The sequence below is a fragment of the Canis aureus genome, chromosome 8, assembly GCF_053574225.1.
Source record: "Canis aureus isolate CA01 chromosome 8, VMU_Caureus_v.1.0, whole genome shotgun sequence".
NCBI classification, from domain to species: Eukaryota; Metazoa; Chordata; class Mammalia; order Carnivora; family Canidae; genus Canis; species Canis aureus.
Genome location: NC_135618.1, coordinates 49,298,569 through 49,315,185, shown reverse-complemented (window position 1 = coordinate 49,315,185; position 16,617 = coordinate 49,298,569). Strand labels below are relative to the sequence as shown.

Genomic DNA, 16,617 nt, shown 5'->3' with positions numbered 1-16,617 from the left:
GGAAGACGCGCGCGCGCGCGGCGGCCTCCAGCCAATCAGGAGCCCCGCGTGTGAGCGCAGAGAGCCCGGCGGCCTAGAGCGCCTCCTGAGTCGTCTCCTCCGCGCCCTGCGTCAAGGCCCCTCCTCCCACGTGGAGGACTTTCCCCGCCGCACGCCGGGCCGCGCTTGCAGTGGATGCAGCACTGGGAGAGGAGAGGTCCTTGGAGTCTCCGGACCAGCCCCGGGGGTCCTGAAGGAAGGGCGGGCCCCCCCCGGAGGTGCTAAGCGGTGGCCGGGTTCCTCGAGTAGTAACTTTACGGAGTCAGAGCATCCCTTAGTCACACTAAAGAAACTGAGCGTCAAGCCCGCAGAGAGAGGGGCGGGGGATTCGAACTCCGCGCCGCTCCACCACCCAGCATCCTGGGCTCTGTGCCCTCTGGCACCACCCTCGCAGACATCCCCGCTGATCGCATCTTTGCAGAAACTGAGGTGTGACGGAGCGACTTACCCAGCGATCACCACCCAGGTGCGGTGGTGATCTGGGATGAGACATCAAAGAGCGAGAGGGCAGTTTGCAAGAGGCATTAGCCCTTGGACTTAAATTTTTTTTTTTTAAGATTTTATTTATTCATGAGAGACACAGAGAGAGAGGCAGAGACACAGGTAGAGAGAGAATCAGGCTCCATGCAGGGAGCCCGACGCAGGACTCGATCCCAGGACCCCAGGATCACTCCCTGGGCTGAAGGCAGATGCTCAACCGCTGAGCCACCCGGGATGCCCGGACTTAAATATTGAAGGGAGGTCCAGGAGTCGGCCAGGCCAACAAAGCAGTGAAAGGTCTTCCAGAATGGGGAACGGCAGGTGCCCAGGCCTGATGGGAGGGTAGGAAGCGGAGGAGGGCAGGGGGGAGTGACCCGCCCCTTGGTTTCTAGGAATGCAACATGTTGCAACCTTTGGAAACTGTATAGAACCATCAAAAGGACATTGAACCAGCTGCAGCAGCTTGTGAAATAAAACACTGCTCTATTTTGCAACAGTGTATCATCAGTAACTGTCTTTCTGCCAAGGCCATAGGGACGCATTTCTATTATATATATATAATAAATTTATTTTTTATTGGTGTTCAATTTACCAACATACAGATAACACCCCGTGCTCATCCCGTCAAGTGCCCCCCTCAGTGCCCGTCACCCATTCACCCCCACCCCCCGCCCACCTCCGTTTGTTTCCCAGAGTTAGGAGTCTCTATGTTCTGTCTCCCTTTCTGATATTTCCCACACACATTTCTTCTCCTAGTTCGTTTCCCAGAGTTAGGAGTCTCTATCCCCAAACCAGAGGGAAAAAAATTAAATCTACATTCATCGGCACTCTCATACACCATCAGTAGAAATTTAACTCTGTGCCATGGAGCAATTTGACAATTAATTTATTCTTTCATTGTTAAGAGTGTGCAAGGAAAGCACATGTGCAAAAGAATATGTTAATGTAAGTCATACAACATAATAAAATGATTATACAACCCAATTTATGAAACAGAATGTTAACCTGTCCTTTTGAGGCTTCCTGTGTGCTCCTCCCAAGTCCCACCTTCTCCCTGCTTCTTCTGAAAGGTAATTGCTGTCCTAACTTTTTAAAAGCATTTCAGCTTTTCTTGGGACACCTGGGTGGCTCAGTGGTTGAGTGTCTGCCTCCGGCTCAGGGCGTGATCCCGGAATCTGGGATCGAGTCCCACATCAAGCTCACTGCGTGGAGCCTGCTTCTCCCTCTGCCTGTGTCTCTGCCTCTCTCTGTGTGTGTCTCTCATGAATAAATAAATAACTCTTAAAAAATAAGAACATTTCCATTTTTCTTTATATAATTAATTACTGTATACATTCCTAAACGATGTGTATAATTATGCTTATCTTTCCATGATAGAACTGTTTCCAGGCTGCATTATACTTCTGCTGATTTCAGGTACCTGAGTGGCTCAGTAAGTTAAGTATCTGACTTTCCATTTCCACTTAGATCATGATCTCAGGGTCGTGAGATCAAGCCCCATGTCAGGCCCCACACTGGGAGTGGAGCCTGCTTAAGATTCTCTCTCTCCCTCTGTCCCCCCACCCACCCTCCCAAGTTCTCTCCCTACCTCAAAAAATAATAATAAAATAAAAAAATATACTTCTGCTCTTTTCAATCCATCCCTGCTCTATATAATTATGTTTCTCTGCCATGAAGCATTCCACTATATTAGTATACCATGATTTATATATCTATTTTCCTATCACCAACATTTATATTATTTTTGGCTCCTCAAACCCCCACTATTATTTACATTGCTGTGAATATGCTTGTATAGTCTCCTGAATCATGTATGTGAACATTTTTCTAGGGTGCAGTGTTGGCTTGGAGGGTATACAAGTCATGGTTGAAAGAGTTTTCAAAAGTGGTTGTGCCAATGTACACTTCTCATGAAGATATATACAACATATCTTCTCCTTAAGCTTGAGCACAGCTCCTTCCTTATTTTCCCAAAGCACTGTTAAGACTAGGCTTCCATGTTAAAAATTGTTTTCAATGGAAGACTTAGCATAATACAAGGAAAATCTTAAAGCTAAATGGCACAATTCACTGTTAGAGTTCTTTGGTTATCTTCCATGGGCCAACTGATCTTGCCAGGATAAAAGCCTCCTTTATCCACTCTTGCCTTCCCTAGAATCCCATCTCTTTTTGTCGCCAGCTCTGACCAAAGAAAGTGAAGACTGGGGCACGTGGCTGGCTCAATCAGTAGAGCCTATGACTGTTGATCTCAGGCTCATGAGTTCAAACCCCATGTTAGGCATAGAGATTATTTTTTTAAAAGGAGGGAGGAGTGCTTGCTTTGGCAGCATAGGTACAAAAAAAAAAAAAAAGGAAAAGAAAGACTTCTCCTCCAAAAATAACAGAAAGGCAAACAAACATTAACACAACAGCCTGCAAAGACAGCCTTGCCCACAATGTAGTCATTCTTTTACATCACTGTGCATTGCAATTGTTCATAATTGTTCTGAGCTGCTTCATTTAAGAATGAATTTTTGCTTTACTTTCATATACCCAGAAGACCCATTAAACTGTTTTTCAAAAGAGCAGTCTTCCCCTAGAGATAAATTTTACAATCATCCCCAGAGTAATTCTGTTGGTTAAAACTTCTTGGCTTGAAAGTAACAGAAACTATCTGGAGCTAGCTTAAGCACAGAAGGGGAATTTGTTTCTAAGGATACAAAGATACCTTAAGGCAACAAAGAATAGAATTTTTCGTTGGTCAAGTCTGAGTCAAGTGCCCTTCTCTAACTTAATCTAGACAGGTGAGGTCATATCGTACCAAATGGCTTCCAATGAATATTTGCAGTGGATGAGAGTCAATATTAATGCTCAACAAATATATTTTTTTAAGTTTTCCAAATGGCTGAATGGTAGGGAAGATCCAGATCAACAATTTCTAACTAGCAAAACCAATAGTATGTATCCCATTTGTTTCTTTCCCCTTTCCAGAAAGAGTCAGCAATTATTTCATGAATCAATTATCTTTCTAAAAACTCCTTCTACTAATGCAAAGGCTCAGCTGTGTATATCTTTAGTATATATATACTAGTGTATATTATCTAAAAATTTACTTCTATAATAGAGGATAAAGAAAGCCTTAGGACCATGTTTAGCTGTATGATCCATTTTCCTATTGATTAAAATAGCATGATAAATATATACTATATAGTATATATATATATATATGTGTGTGTGTATGTATATATATATATATTTTGCTTCTCCACAGGAAGCCTGCTTATCCCTCTGCCTGTATCTCTGCCTCTCTCTGTGTGTCTCTCATGAATAAATAAATAAAATCTTTAAAAAATAAAAATAAATAAAAGCACAGCTTTGTCATTTACTCTATTACTTTGGACAACTGACTTATGTTCTCAGAACACCAGTTGCCTTGTCTATAAGATGGGGATAACAATTTTTTGAGCTATTTTAAAAAGATTTTATTTATTTATTTGAGCAAGAGAGTATGAGCAGGGGAAGGGGCAGAGGAAGAGGGAGAAGCAGACTCCCTGCTGAGCAGGGAGCTCAACATGGGGCTTGATCCCAGGACCCCACAATCATGACCGGAGCAGAAGGTAGATGCTGACTGAGCTACCCAGGCGCCCCTTTTTGAGCTATTTTAGAGCTAGTATAAGGATTATGTTGGAGCACATAAAGCACAGACCACAAAACATGGCACAGTGAAGCAGAACAGGGTAGGTTCTTAGTGAATAATAGTATTGGCCCACTTATTTTCCTGTAAATATGAAATGTATTGAGATTCTTTATATAGTTACAATCAGGTGAAAACTAACCTATGAGATAGATGATTTATTATTGGGGAGAAGAAAATAACTCATAAATTGCCCTGTAGTAATATCTTGTATATTTTGTATTTTATGACTTAGAATATAGTTTCCCATGGCTTTTTAAACTATTTTGAAAACTGCAGCCAATGCCTGATTACTTTGAGTCTGATTATCTAGTTCTAGACCAGTCAGCCCCTCAATAGTACAAATGGAGACAAAGGAAATTATTTCTGTGGAGACTGAATCATCTCTGTGTCCCATGTGGTACCTAGCACTTAGTAGGTACTAAATAAAAAACAAACAATTTAATCACTTTTTACTAACTCCAGTTTTAGAAATCTTGGGTAAAAGGTAAAAATGAGACTCTTTGAACTCTGTTATTTTATTTTTCACTGTCACTATCTCTAGCCAGAGATTTTCACAACTGAGCTCTGACTATGCCAGAGACATTACATCAAATACTGGGAATAGTGTTTGAAATTCAAATAGTGTTGAATAGGACTTTGATTCTGATTCTTTCTTTTTAAGATTTTATTTATTTATTCATGAGAGACAGAGACAGAGACAGAGACACAGGCAGAGAGAGAGGCGGGCTCCACGTAGGGAACACGACGTGGGACTCGATCCAAGGGTATCCAGGATCACACCCTGAGCCAAAGGCAGGCACTTAACTGCTGAGCCCTGATTCTGATTCTTATGCAGAATGATGTCAATACGACTTTATTATTATTTTTTAAAATATTTTATTTAGGGGATCCCTGGGTGGCTCAGCGGTTTAGCACCACCTTCACTCCAGGGCCTGATTCTGGATACCCGGGATGGAGTCCCACATCGGGCTCCCTGCATGGAGCCACCTTCTCCCTCTGCCTGTGTCTCTGCCTCTCTCTGTGTGTCTCTCATGAGTAAATAAATAAAATCTTTAAAAAAAACTTATAAAAAATACTTATAAACCTATAAAATCAGATTTAACTTGCATTATTAACAACTTTAGAGAAACATTCAAAGAGGCCAAAAAGGAAAGGTATAGAACAAGATCTATAGTGTCCTATTTGTTACACACACGTGCACATGTGGGGTTTTGCACAGACTCTCTGAATAGGTATACCAGACACCAGACACTAATAATAGTGATGGTTTCTGGACAAGGGCCATGGACAACTGTGGGGCCAGGGGTTGGAGGAACAGTTTCTTGTCAACATAGAGCCTTCAGTGCTATTTAGACAATTTCACTTTTTCTATTTTAAAGATTTACTTTCGAGAGAGAGTGAGAGAGAGCACATACCTGCATGCATGTACATGAGCAGAGGGGCAAAGGGTGAGGGAGAGAATCTCAAGCAGACTCCCCGTTGAGTAAGGAGCCTGAGCAGTGCTAACCCCGAGATCATGACCTGAGCTGAAATAAAGAGTGAGATGCTCAACCGACTGAGCTATCCAGGTGCCCCTCACTTTTTCTTTTTTAAACCATGTTCTTAAAATGTTCTGGTGGTGAGGGATCAGTGAAGTAAAATGCCTCATTATTCTTTTTGAACTCATGTTCAAACCACTGAGATGATATAATTTTTATTTTATTTTTATTTTTTAAGATTTTATTTATTCATGAGACATGGAGAGAGAGAGGCAGAGACACAGGCAGAGGGAGAAGAAGGCTCCAAGCAGGGAGCCTGATGTGGGACTTGATCCCAGGACCCCAGGATCACGCCCTGGGCCAAAGGCAGGTGCTAAACCGCTGAGCCACTGAGGGATCCCGAGATGATATAATTTTTAAAGGAGACTATTATCAGTGCAATAAAATGCTGGTTATATGGATTTGTTGGAAAGAGGACGCAAACTGAGGGTTGTCAGATTTTAGCCCAGACTCTGCCACAAACTACCTACAAAATCTTAGGGAGGTCACTTATTTTTCTTTATAATTTCTATTTGTGTGTATGTTTCATGGGGGGAGATGGGAGGGAGCACACTAAATGGCCTTTGGGATTCTTAAAGTCAGTGGTCAAACATTAATCTCTAGATTAGATGGGTCCCTATCTATTTATTAGGTCCAAATTTTGTATTACTTAAAAGCATTCATTAGACTAGAAACAACCAAAATGTCTGTAAGTAGGAAATGACTTAATTGTGATATATCCACTAACTGAAATAGTTTGTTCATAAAAAGAATAACTGGAAGGATCTTCAAGATGTATATTAAGTTAAAAAGGTTAGGTGCTGAACAGTATGTAGAGAAACACTAGAATATGTAAACACTTTATATACATTTACTTATTTATTTAAAGATTTTATTTATTTATTCATGACAGAGAGAGAGAGAAAGGCATAGACACAGGCAGAGGGAGAAGCAGGCTCCATGCAGGGAGCCCAACGCGGGACTTGATCCCAGGTCTCCAAGATCAGGCCCTGGGCTGAAGGCGGCACTAAACCGCTGGGCCACCGGAGCTGCCCTACATACAACATTTAAAAGAAAGGATTTACAAGAAACTAATAACTTTTTAAAAGATTTTATTTATTAATGAGACACAGAGAGAGAGAGACAGAGACAGAGACAGAGAGAGAGAGGCAGAGACACAGGCAGAGGGAGAAGCAGATTCCACACAGGGAGCTCGATGTGGGACTGGATCCCGGGATTCCAGGGTCACACCCTGAGCTGAAGGCAGACACTCAACCGCTGAGCCACCCAGGCATCCCAATAACATTTTTTAAGAGAAAGAGCATTAGCAGGGAGGGGGCAGAGAGGCAGAGAGAGAGAGAGAGAGAGAGTCTTAAGCAGGCTCCATGCTCAGCATGGACCCCCATATGGGGCTGGACCTCACGACCCTGAGATCACGGCCTGAGCCAAAATCAAGAGATGGACGTTCAACTGACTGAGCCACCAGGCACCCCTACAGTTAATAACATCTTTAATGTCTGTCAGTAGCACTGTGCTGAGGGTTGTAGGGAGACTTCACCATATACCATTTTATGCTTTTTGAATTTTATATGATATATAGTCAAGATTTAAATTTTAAAAATCCATTCATCCTGTAAGAACATTTCTAAAAATTTTTTTAAAAGATTTATTCATTTATTTTCGAGAGAGAGAGAGCACGAGTGAGGGGAGAGGCCGAGGGAGAGGAAGACAAGCAGACTTCTTGCTGGGCAGGTAACCCAACATGGGCCTTCATCTCAGGGCCCCAGGATCATGACCTGAGCCAAAACCAAGAGTCCAATGCTCAACTGACTGAGCCACTCAGAACATTTCTTTTAAAATGTAGGTAAAGGGGAGACTTGGCTGACTCAGTTGGTGGAGCACGTGACTCTTGATCTTAGGTTATTTGGAGCCCCACATTGGGTGTAGAAATTACTAAAAAATAAAATCTTAAAATAGGGGAAATAACCAGGAGAGTTTGGTGTTTTTATTTTAAAGATTATTTATTTATTTATTTATTTATCTATTTATTTATTTATTTATGATAGACACACACACACACACACACAGAGAGGCAGAGACACAGGAGGAGGGAGAAGCAGGCTCCACGCCAGAAGCCCGATGTGGGACTCAATCCTAGGACTTCAGGATCGCGCCCTGGGCCAAAGGCAAGCGCCAAACTGCTGAGCCACCCAGGGATCCCCGAGTTTGGTGTTTTTAAAATAAAAACCATTTCTAGTTTTCTTTCAAGGCGACCATCACCCCTAGACACTGTGGTAGCTCCTGAGGTCCACAAATCACAATTCTTAAGAACTGCCTCTATTTACCAAAGACAAAGTCCAGTCGTATTAAAGATTTTCTGAAAAAAAAAAAAAAAAAAAAAAAAAGATTTTCTGTGGACTTCTGTGAGCATGTGTGCACTTGCACTCACACCCCCTCTACATTATCTAGTCCTTTGTTCTGTAGTACATTAAAAGTGATTTTTCTCTAATTTCCTAACTGTGCTTCCTGAGATATTAAAATAACTGTGCTTGCCTGGTGCATCTTATATATAAAAACTCAACTGTTGCATATATGTATCACTAAAAAGAAATTTATAAATGTCAGATGGTTTATAAACTGCCGGTTTAATCCATTTTTTTTTATTGTGGTAAAATACACATAATATACTATCTTGACTGTTTTTAAATGTATGGTTAAATGTATGGTGTTAAGTACATTCGTGCTGTTGTGCAACCAATCTCCAGAACAACTTCCATTGGAAACTTATTTTTGGTTTTGTTTCTTAAAGATTTTATTTATTCATGAAAGACCTAAGATAGAAGCAGAGACATAGGCGGGGGAGGGGGCAGGGGTGGGTGGGTCAGCAGGCTCCCCTCAGGGAGCCTGATGTGGGACTGCATCCTGGGACTCTGGGATCACTCCCTGAGCCAAAGGCAGATGCTCAACCATTTAGCCACCCAGTCGTACCTCACTGGAAACTCTATACCCATTATACAACTCTCCATTCCCACCCCCAGCCTCGGCCCCTGGCAGCCATCCCTCTACTTTCTGCCTCTAGGAATTTGATTTTGTCATATGAGAAATGTCGTATAAGTGGAACCATACAGTATTTGTCTGGCTGTGACTGGCTTACTTCACTTAGCGCAATGTTCTTCTATTATCCTTTGTTCCAAATAGCTGCAATGCATATAGTCTTCCACTCTGAGCTAATTTTTTAATTTTTATTTTATTTTTATTGTTTTTAAGATTTTACCCATTTATTATGAGAGACACAGAGAAAGAGGCAAAGACATAGGCAGAGGGAGAAGCAGGCTTCCTGCAGTGAGACTCAGCCCAGGACCCTGGGATCATGCCTAGTCAAAGGCAGATGCTCAACCACTGAACCATCCAGGTGCCCCTGAGCCAATTTTTAAAAAAATTCTAAATACAGAAATATGGAAGCATAGGATGGAAATGGGGAAGAAATATAAAAGAACTTCTATTTTTGGAAGTTTTGATCAAAAGTACTATTACCACCTAGAAACAAGCTTTTGCCTATAATTGGAAATTTCAAAAGAAAACTACCTGTATATTAAAGCATTCTTGCAGAAATAAGCTAAGGATACATAGAAAGGATATAAGAGGGTATTCTCAAATGAATTTTATTTGCTTATTATTAAAATATACAATCCAGTTTTTAAAACTCCTTGGGAAAATGGGAAATTCACGTTCCTTAAGTCAAAATGAATGTATAAATATAAATTATGGCATGTTACAATGCACTCATTGTGTTAACTTTTCTACTAGTTAGTGAGGTCATGAAGTACCCTTAAATCCAGACTTACATTTTCCAATGGCCATTTCTGTGGGAACTGTACTTACTTTCATGTTCACCCAGTGTATGCAAGGCATTATTTTCCACTTAGAATGCTAGAATGCTTTCACAAGAAGTCTATTTTAAAAACCAAGTTATTTTAAAACAAAGTTCATTTGGAATAGCATAGTTTATTATGGCTTAAAACTTTGGCAACAGAGAACTTTATGATATGATGCTGGAAAACTCTCCCCAACACTGATACACGCACACTTGGCAGAGGCAGTGTAGCAGGCCTGCTGGTCTGAGATAGGTCAGGACTCCACACGGAGGTTTCCAAAACGAGGTTACGGTAAGTATTTGTGCTTTTATAAAGTTGGTGATTCTGCAAAGAAAAAAGGGAATTTTTTTTGAGATAGTATTTATAAACAGAGTAGAACAAATAAATTACAGAGTTCTTGATTTTTACTTTCTCTCTGGGAGTCAAGCTTTCAATACAGAAGTCAGCCACAGACTTCTCATGTTACAGTTCAACTTACAATTGACAGGCTTACAAAAAAAGCTCATTAATAACTTTAACTTGGAAGGAAAGCTTATCATCTACACCTTACAACAATTTATACATCAACTGCACGTTAATTCCAGCTCCGCTATTTGTGTGACATTGAGAAAATTACTTTTCAATCAATATCAAGTCTATTCTCCTCGAGGTGACATAATAATGGTGCCTACCTGCTTGTTATGACAAATGAGACAATGTCTGTAAATTACTTAGTACGGTGTATAGTGCATTATAAACACCCAATATATGTTAGCTATAGGTTATTAATAAATGCCCCATGTCTGTGTTGATTCAAAACGGGAATATAAAGATAAATAAAACAAAAGTGAATAATATCTTCATGGTCAAGGGGCACCTGGGTGGCTCAGTCAGTTAAGTGTTTGCCTTTGGCTCAGGTCATGATCTCAAGGTCCTGGGATCGAGCCTCACATGGGGCTCCCTGCTCAGAGGGGAGTCTGCTTCTCCCTCTCCCTCTGCTCCTGACCCCTCCCCAGGCTCATGTTCTGCCTTTCTCAAAAAAATAAAGAGTCTTAAAAAAATAAAATCTTAAAAAAAAAAAAAAAAAAGATCTTCATGGTCTAGAAGATATTACTATTTAAGAGCTAATGAGTCCTCTGAGGATAAAAAGATATTTTCTTAAGTACCTCATGAACTATAGAGCTTTTTTTTTTTTAAATTTATTTATTTATGATAGTCACAGAGAGAGAGAGGCAGAGACATAGGCAGAGGGAGAGGGAGAAGCAGGCTCCATGCACCGGGAGCCCAACGTGGGATTCGATCCCGGGTCTCCAGGATCGCGCCCTGGGCCAAAGGCAGGCGCCAAACCACTGCGCCACCCAGGGATCCCTAGAGCAATTTTTTATTATTCTAGATCAGGGTTCCTCAACCTCATGGTAACAGTGTTCTGGGTGGGATAATTCTGTGTTGTGATGAGCTAGTCAGTCCACTGTGTGTTGTGTGGCACCTCTGGCCTCTACCCACCAGATACCAGGAGCATCCTTTCCTTACTCTGCATTTTTGCGTTGCCATGGCCTATCAATGTGAGCTTCAAAGACCAACCTGGGCATCAGTTTCCACTCCTCAGAGCTGCCAATGCCTGCCTGTGTGGCCAGTGGTCTGCTCAGGACCTGAACATCACTACCTACACAGTCTAGACTCCACTATTGACAAATGTTAGTCACCAAACAGTGGCATCTCAATCTGGGAGTCAGAGACTCTGGAAATCACCTCTCCTCAGGTCAGTGGACCAGGATGAGATGGCTAGGTTCTCTGAGAGCAGAGAATTTTACCCTCAGGTGTAGGGTGTCACTGGGTCAGAGTGAAACATCATGTTGGCTGTAGGCTTGACAGGCCAGGCCCCTCACCCTCTCTCTCAGGCCAATTGCTCTTAGGTGAATGCCTCCAGATGATGCAACTGGAATCAAAGTAACTGCCTACCCAGGTAAGCTGGGGGCCGCTTTCTCTCTTATTATGTAAGCAGCCACAATATATCCTTGATTTTGCCTCTTGGCCCACAGAACCTAAAATATTTACTATCTGGGCTTTTATAGAAAAAAAAATGGTCAACTTTTGTTTTTTATATGTATTTTTCTCATGGTCAATACAGAGAAATGTCTCATAACATTTGGTGTTCATTCTACCTGACGTGATCTTTGTAGCAAAAAAAAAAAAAAAAGTTATGTACGAGTAAATAAACAAGTAAGTTATGTACAACTGTAAGTGTTTTCAAGATGAATGCCCATGGAGCCCACATTTGGGTTAGAAACTGTTGTGAGGGCAGCCTGGGTGGCTCAGGGGTTTAATGCCACGTTCAGCCCGGGGCCTAATCCTGGGGACCTGGGATCTGGTCCCACGTCAGGCTCCCTGCATGGAGCCTGCTTCTCCCTCTGCCTGTGTCTCTGCCTCTTTCTCTCTCTCCTCTCTGCTGTGTTGCTCATAAATAAATAAAATCTTTAAAAAAAAAAAAGAAAAGAAACTGTTGTGAATGTCTAAGAGCTTCTGTTTTCAGCTCAGAACTAACTGGGAGAGACCTTAGCAATTATTATCTAATTATTGGCCTAACACTATTACCTTACAATAGAGACCACAGGTAGAACTTTAACACACCTCTTCACAAGTCTTCAAAGGTTCTCCTCCCCACTTCAACCTCCGAGTCCCAAGCGGATGCCACGCAGGTGTCACATGGGCACTTGGATTTTATTTTATTTTTTCACTTGGATTTTAAAATGAAATAAATTCAGGGGCACCTGGGTGGCTCAGTTGTTGAGCATCTTCTGCCTTTGGCTCAGGACGTGATCCTAGGGTCCCGGCATGGAGTCCCACATTGGGCTCCCTGAAGGGAGCCTGCTTCTCTCCCTCTGCCTATGTGTCTCTCATGAATAAATAAAATCTTTTTTTAAGATTTTACTTATTTATTCATGAGAGAGAGAGAAAGAGAGGCAGAGACACAGGCACCACTGAGCCACCCAGGGATCCCCAATAAATAAAATCTTAAAACAAAAAACAAAAACAAAACAGTGTCCAAACTGTACAAAACCAAAACAGCCAGGATGCTCTGTCCCTATATATATCTATAGAATGAATCTAGGTGTGTGTATACACACCTATATACATTCTTTTGAAGGAGAACTGGAGAAAATTATAAGGAAATTAAGAGTTTGACTTCCACCAAATATTCAATTGTACCCCACCCTGGAAATGAAACCAACCAAGATGAAATAAACTTCTTAGATAATACGCTGGTAGCATTTAAGCAAGGAGCATTAAGATAACCTCCAAATACTGCTCTGCCCTATACTCCCCCTCCAGAGTAGGTAATTTATGGAATAGGATTAAAGAGAAAGAGCAGGAAATGGATGCTCAGAAATGAATACCATTATGACCGCACTTAACCCACCAAGGAGGAGGCTCACCAATTTTGACCTTCACGTGGGCTTTTTCTACCTTTCTAACTGACAAGGGGTTGGGGAGTTCAGTGGAACTGGTCCTCAGAAGCCTCAACCATAGAGTTCATCAAACAGGTTAGCACAAAGGGTCTTGTGGTTTAGTATAAAGCTCGTGGGATTTAGTTCAAATGGTTTCCAAACTTCGGGATCATTCAAGTTTCACTATATACTTTATTTTTACCTTAAGTTGACTCATGTAATGGGTTTTTATTTGTTTGCTTGTTTTTCTTAAAGGTATTTTGAAAAGCAACTATCACTATTGTAAAGAGAAAAAAAACAGTATTACTTGGCATAAATAGAAGTTATCCATTGCAAAAACCCAAACACATGTGGTATGAGATCCTAGCTGGGTGCAGCTGTTGCCTACCAAAGCGTTGGTGGCTGGAGATTACCAACTCCACGGTAAGGACGCTCTCCTTGATAGAATCAAAAAGACCACAAAAGAATTGAAAGGGGAAGGACACCTGGGTGGCTCAGTGGTTGAGCCTCTGCCTTCGGCCCAGGGTGTGATCCTGGAGGCCTGGGATCGAGTCCCACATCGGGCTGCCCGCAGGGAGCCTGCTTCTCCCTCTGCCTGTGTCTCGGCCTCTCTCCTTCTGTGTCTCTCATGAATAAATAGATAAAATCTTTAAAAAAAAAAAAAAAAGAAAAGAAAAGAAAGAAAGGGGAATAACTTTCCCACTGGAGGACTCATTGCTACTTAATGCTGTGTCCCTGTACCACCTAAGATCATGTTGTTTCAGAAACGGCACAGTCCCTTCCCCCACCCCACCCCACCCACAGCTCCAGATGGAATGTCTTAATTGCCACCCTCTCCTTACAAAGCCCAAACAAAAGAAAATGATCTCACTCTCCAGTGGAGTAGGTAACGCCTTTAACAGCACTAGGTTTCAAAAACCTACCAATGTTCAAAAGATGTAATCCCTGAAAGAACAGACCACTTGCCCTTCACCTCCACTCGCTTAATTTTTTCCAACAGAAGGGCCTGAGGAAACCATCAAAAACACAGACCCAGAAATGATTAAGGAATATTGCAGGTGATGATTCTTCCAAAGGCACTTACTTGGCAGAGGCCTGAGAGGCCACTCCGTGGGCTGGGGTCTGGTTCTGTACTAGGGAGGCTGACTTTTCTTCTCTGAGGCAGGGGCAGGTGTGCTGCTCTCTTGGGACAAGGACTGCTGGGCCTGGGGAGCTGGAGGCCCTGACTCGGGGGGTGAGGATGCTGTGGCAGGGAATTCCTGCTTTAGCTCCTGGCCTGCTGGTGGCGGCGGAGTCTCAAAAGCCTGTGTGACTGGCTTCTCCTGAAGCTCCTGGACAGGCTCAGACTGGCTGGGAGCAATCCCTTGGACACAAGAGATGGTCTCGGAGGTCTGGGGGGTGTGACACAAGGTCTTAGAGTCTGGGACTGAATGCGAGACACGCAGCTCCACAGGCTGGGTCTGAGAAGACTGGGACGACGGGAGCTGGATCAGAGACACAGGGGTGGCCAGGGCCTCGCCTTGGGAAGCCTGAGCACCTGGAGATGGCGTTTGAGAGGCGGGAGGAAGATTCCCCAGCTGGCTCTGGCCACCTGGGGCTTGCAGGTGGCTCAGGGCAGGAGACACCTGGGGGTGGCTTTGAGAGGCCAAGAGGACTGGGAGGTTCCTCTGGGCAGGCACTGGCACCACGGGATGGACCTGAGAGGCCACAGAGACTGCGGGCCGGCTCTGAGAGGCTACACCTGTCGATGGGTTTATGGGGGACAAGGGGACAGCAGGCGGACTCTCGGAAGGCCCAGGGGGCGCAGGCTGGCCTGCAGAGGCAGGAGTGACCGCAAGCTGGCTTCTGGAAACACGCAGGGCTGGAGGCCGGCGGGCAGAGGCCGAGGGGACTACGGGCAGGCTCCTGGAGGAGAGCACGGCTGCGGACTGGGGCTGGTCTGGAAGAGAGGGAGGGAACCCAGGCGGCACCAGACGAATGAATAACGAGCCCTTGCCCCGTCCTGGCGGCGCAGCCTCGGGGCCGGGGGTGCGAACTCGCTCGGCACCTCTGGCTGCCTCGGGTTTGCGGCCCAGGTCCTCTCTGCACGGGTCCTGCGCGTCGCCGCCCTCCTGGCCGCCTGCCGGCTCGTCTTTGCCCCGGTGCTCCTCCTCCAGCCGGCCCTGCAGCGGGCCCGACAGGGTCACACTCTGAAGGAACGCCCTGGGCCCGCAGCGCCGCCGCATCCGCCTCAAGGTGCTCGACACGTTGCAGACGGTGATGGAGATGCGGCGGCCCAGCGCGTCGGCCGCGGAGGAGGAGGAGCGCACGGCGGCCGGGCTCTTCGCGTTCTCCTCCGCCGTCAGCTCGATGTTGCCGGTGTACCAGAAGACCCACCACAGCAGGCTGAAGAAGATGACGATGGAGCCCAGGTAGAGCAGCAGGTCGTAGAAGAACAGGTCGACGAAGACCCCCGTGAACAGCAGGGCGGCGCCCACCGTGTCGAACACCACCGCCAGCCAGAAGAAATGCCTGCAACGGCCGAGGCCCCGGTGCTTCTTGGCCTCCTCGACGAAGTTTCTCGAAAACTCCATGAGTTGCCACTGCCGCCGCGGCCGCCGCCGGGTCCGCAGAGGAGACCCGGGCGGGCTGTGCCGCCGCAGGCCGGCTGTGGGCCCCCGCGTCGCCATGGCAACGCCCCGCTGCGCCGCGCAGGGGGCGGGGCTGGAAAGAGCGGCCGCCGCTCACCTGCCGTGGGAAAAAAAGAAGCCCCGCCCCCAACGCCGGAGACGGGGCGCATGCGCAGTACGACCGTCGCCTGCGTGTACGCGCGCGCGTCCTCCCCGCATGCGCAGTGTTCCCCCTCCCAGTGCGCAGGCTCACGGCATAGGGAGGTGGGGCGTCTAACCTAATTAGTGTCCCTGCCTTCCGGGAGGGGAGCAGCTGCTTCACCTTTCCGCGCGCCTCCGCCTTGAGAGCCAGGGGCAAAGGATCTTCTAGTGACTGCCCCCGCGTCCGGGAGGACGGCGGGGCCCCCGCCTGCTGCCGCAATGAATGGTCTTCCTTTGTTTAGGCCCAAGAAGTGCTTAGATTAGGATCTATTGTTTTGTTTTGTTTTTAAGATTTTATTTATTTATTCATGAGAGACACAGAGAGAGAGGCAGGGACGCAGGCAGAAGGAGAAGCAGGCTCCATGCAGGGAGCCCGACGCGGGACTCGATCCGGGGTCTCCAGGGTCACGCCCTGGGCTGAAGGCAGGCGCTAACCGCTCGGCCACCCGGGATCTAATTAGGTCTTAATTCCCATCTTATCTGTTTGCGGGTAGTTACATTCTCGTGCTGGTTAATAGCAGACCTAGAGGGGAATGATGGAGGGTTTTTCCACCTCATTTTCTTCCCCTTCGGTGTTTACCACGTGTGTTCACCTGTTTGCCCCGAGCCTTGGGAGTAATTAAATGACTGCTTTTTCACTAGTCCCGACAGAGTAAGGTAGGAAGACAGTGTCAAACGTAGGAAGGCCCCGGAGCCCAAAAACTAAAATAGATTAAAAATGAGCTCATGAGGTAAGCCTGAGCATTGGGTAAGACCTGGTGTCATTCAGGTTCTGTTAATAAAAAGCCTTGGCCA

The 16,617-nt window shown here is 44.9% G+C and overlaps 1 protein-coding gene across 1 annotated transcript; it reads right to left on the bottom strand.

The window, feature by feature from the left end:
* Positions 1-9,697: 9,697 nt before the first annotated feature.
* LOC144319028 (uncharacterized) lies at positions 9,698-15,697 on the bottom strand. Its single transcript, XM_077906703.1, has 2 exons — positions 14,097-15,697; positions 9,698-9,911 (listed from the first exon to the last, which is right to left on the bottom strand). Exon 1 carries the CDS (start codon positions 15,679-15,681, stop codon positions 14,146-14,148), a length of 1,536 nt encoding a protein of 511 aa, XP_077762829.1. The 5' UTR covers positions 15,682-15,697; the 3' UTR covers positions 9,698-9,911; positions 14,097-14,145.
* Positions 15,698-16,617: the final 920 nt, after the last annotated feature.

Coding starts and splice junctions, on each gene's coding strand:
- LOC144319028 (XM_077906703.1), bottom strand. CDS start 15,681: ATGGCGACGCGGGGGCCCACAGCCGGCCTGCGGCGGCACAGCCCGCCC.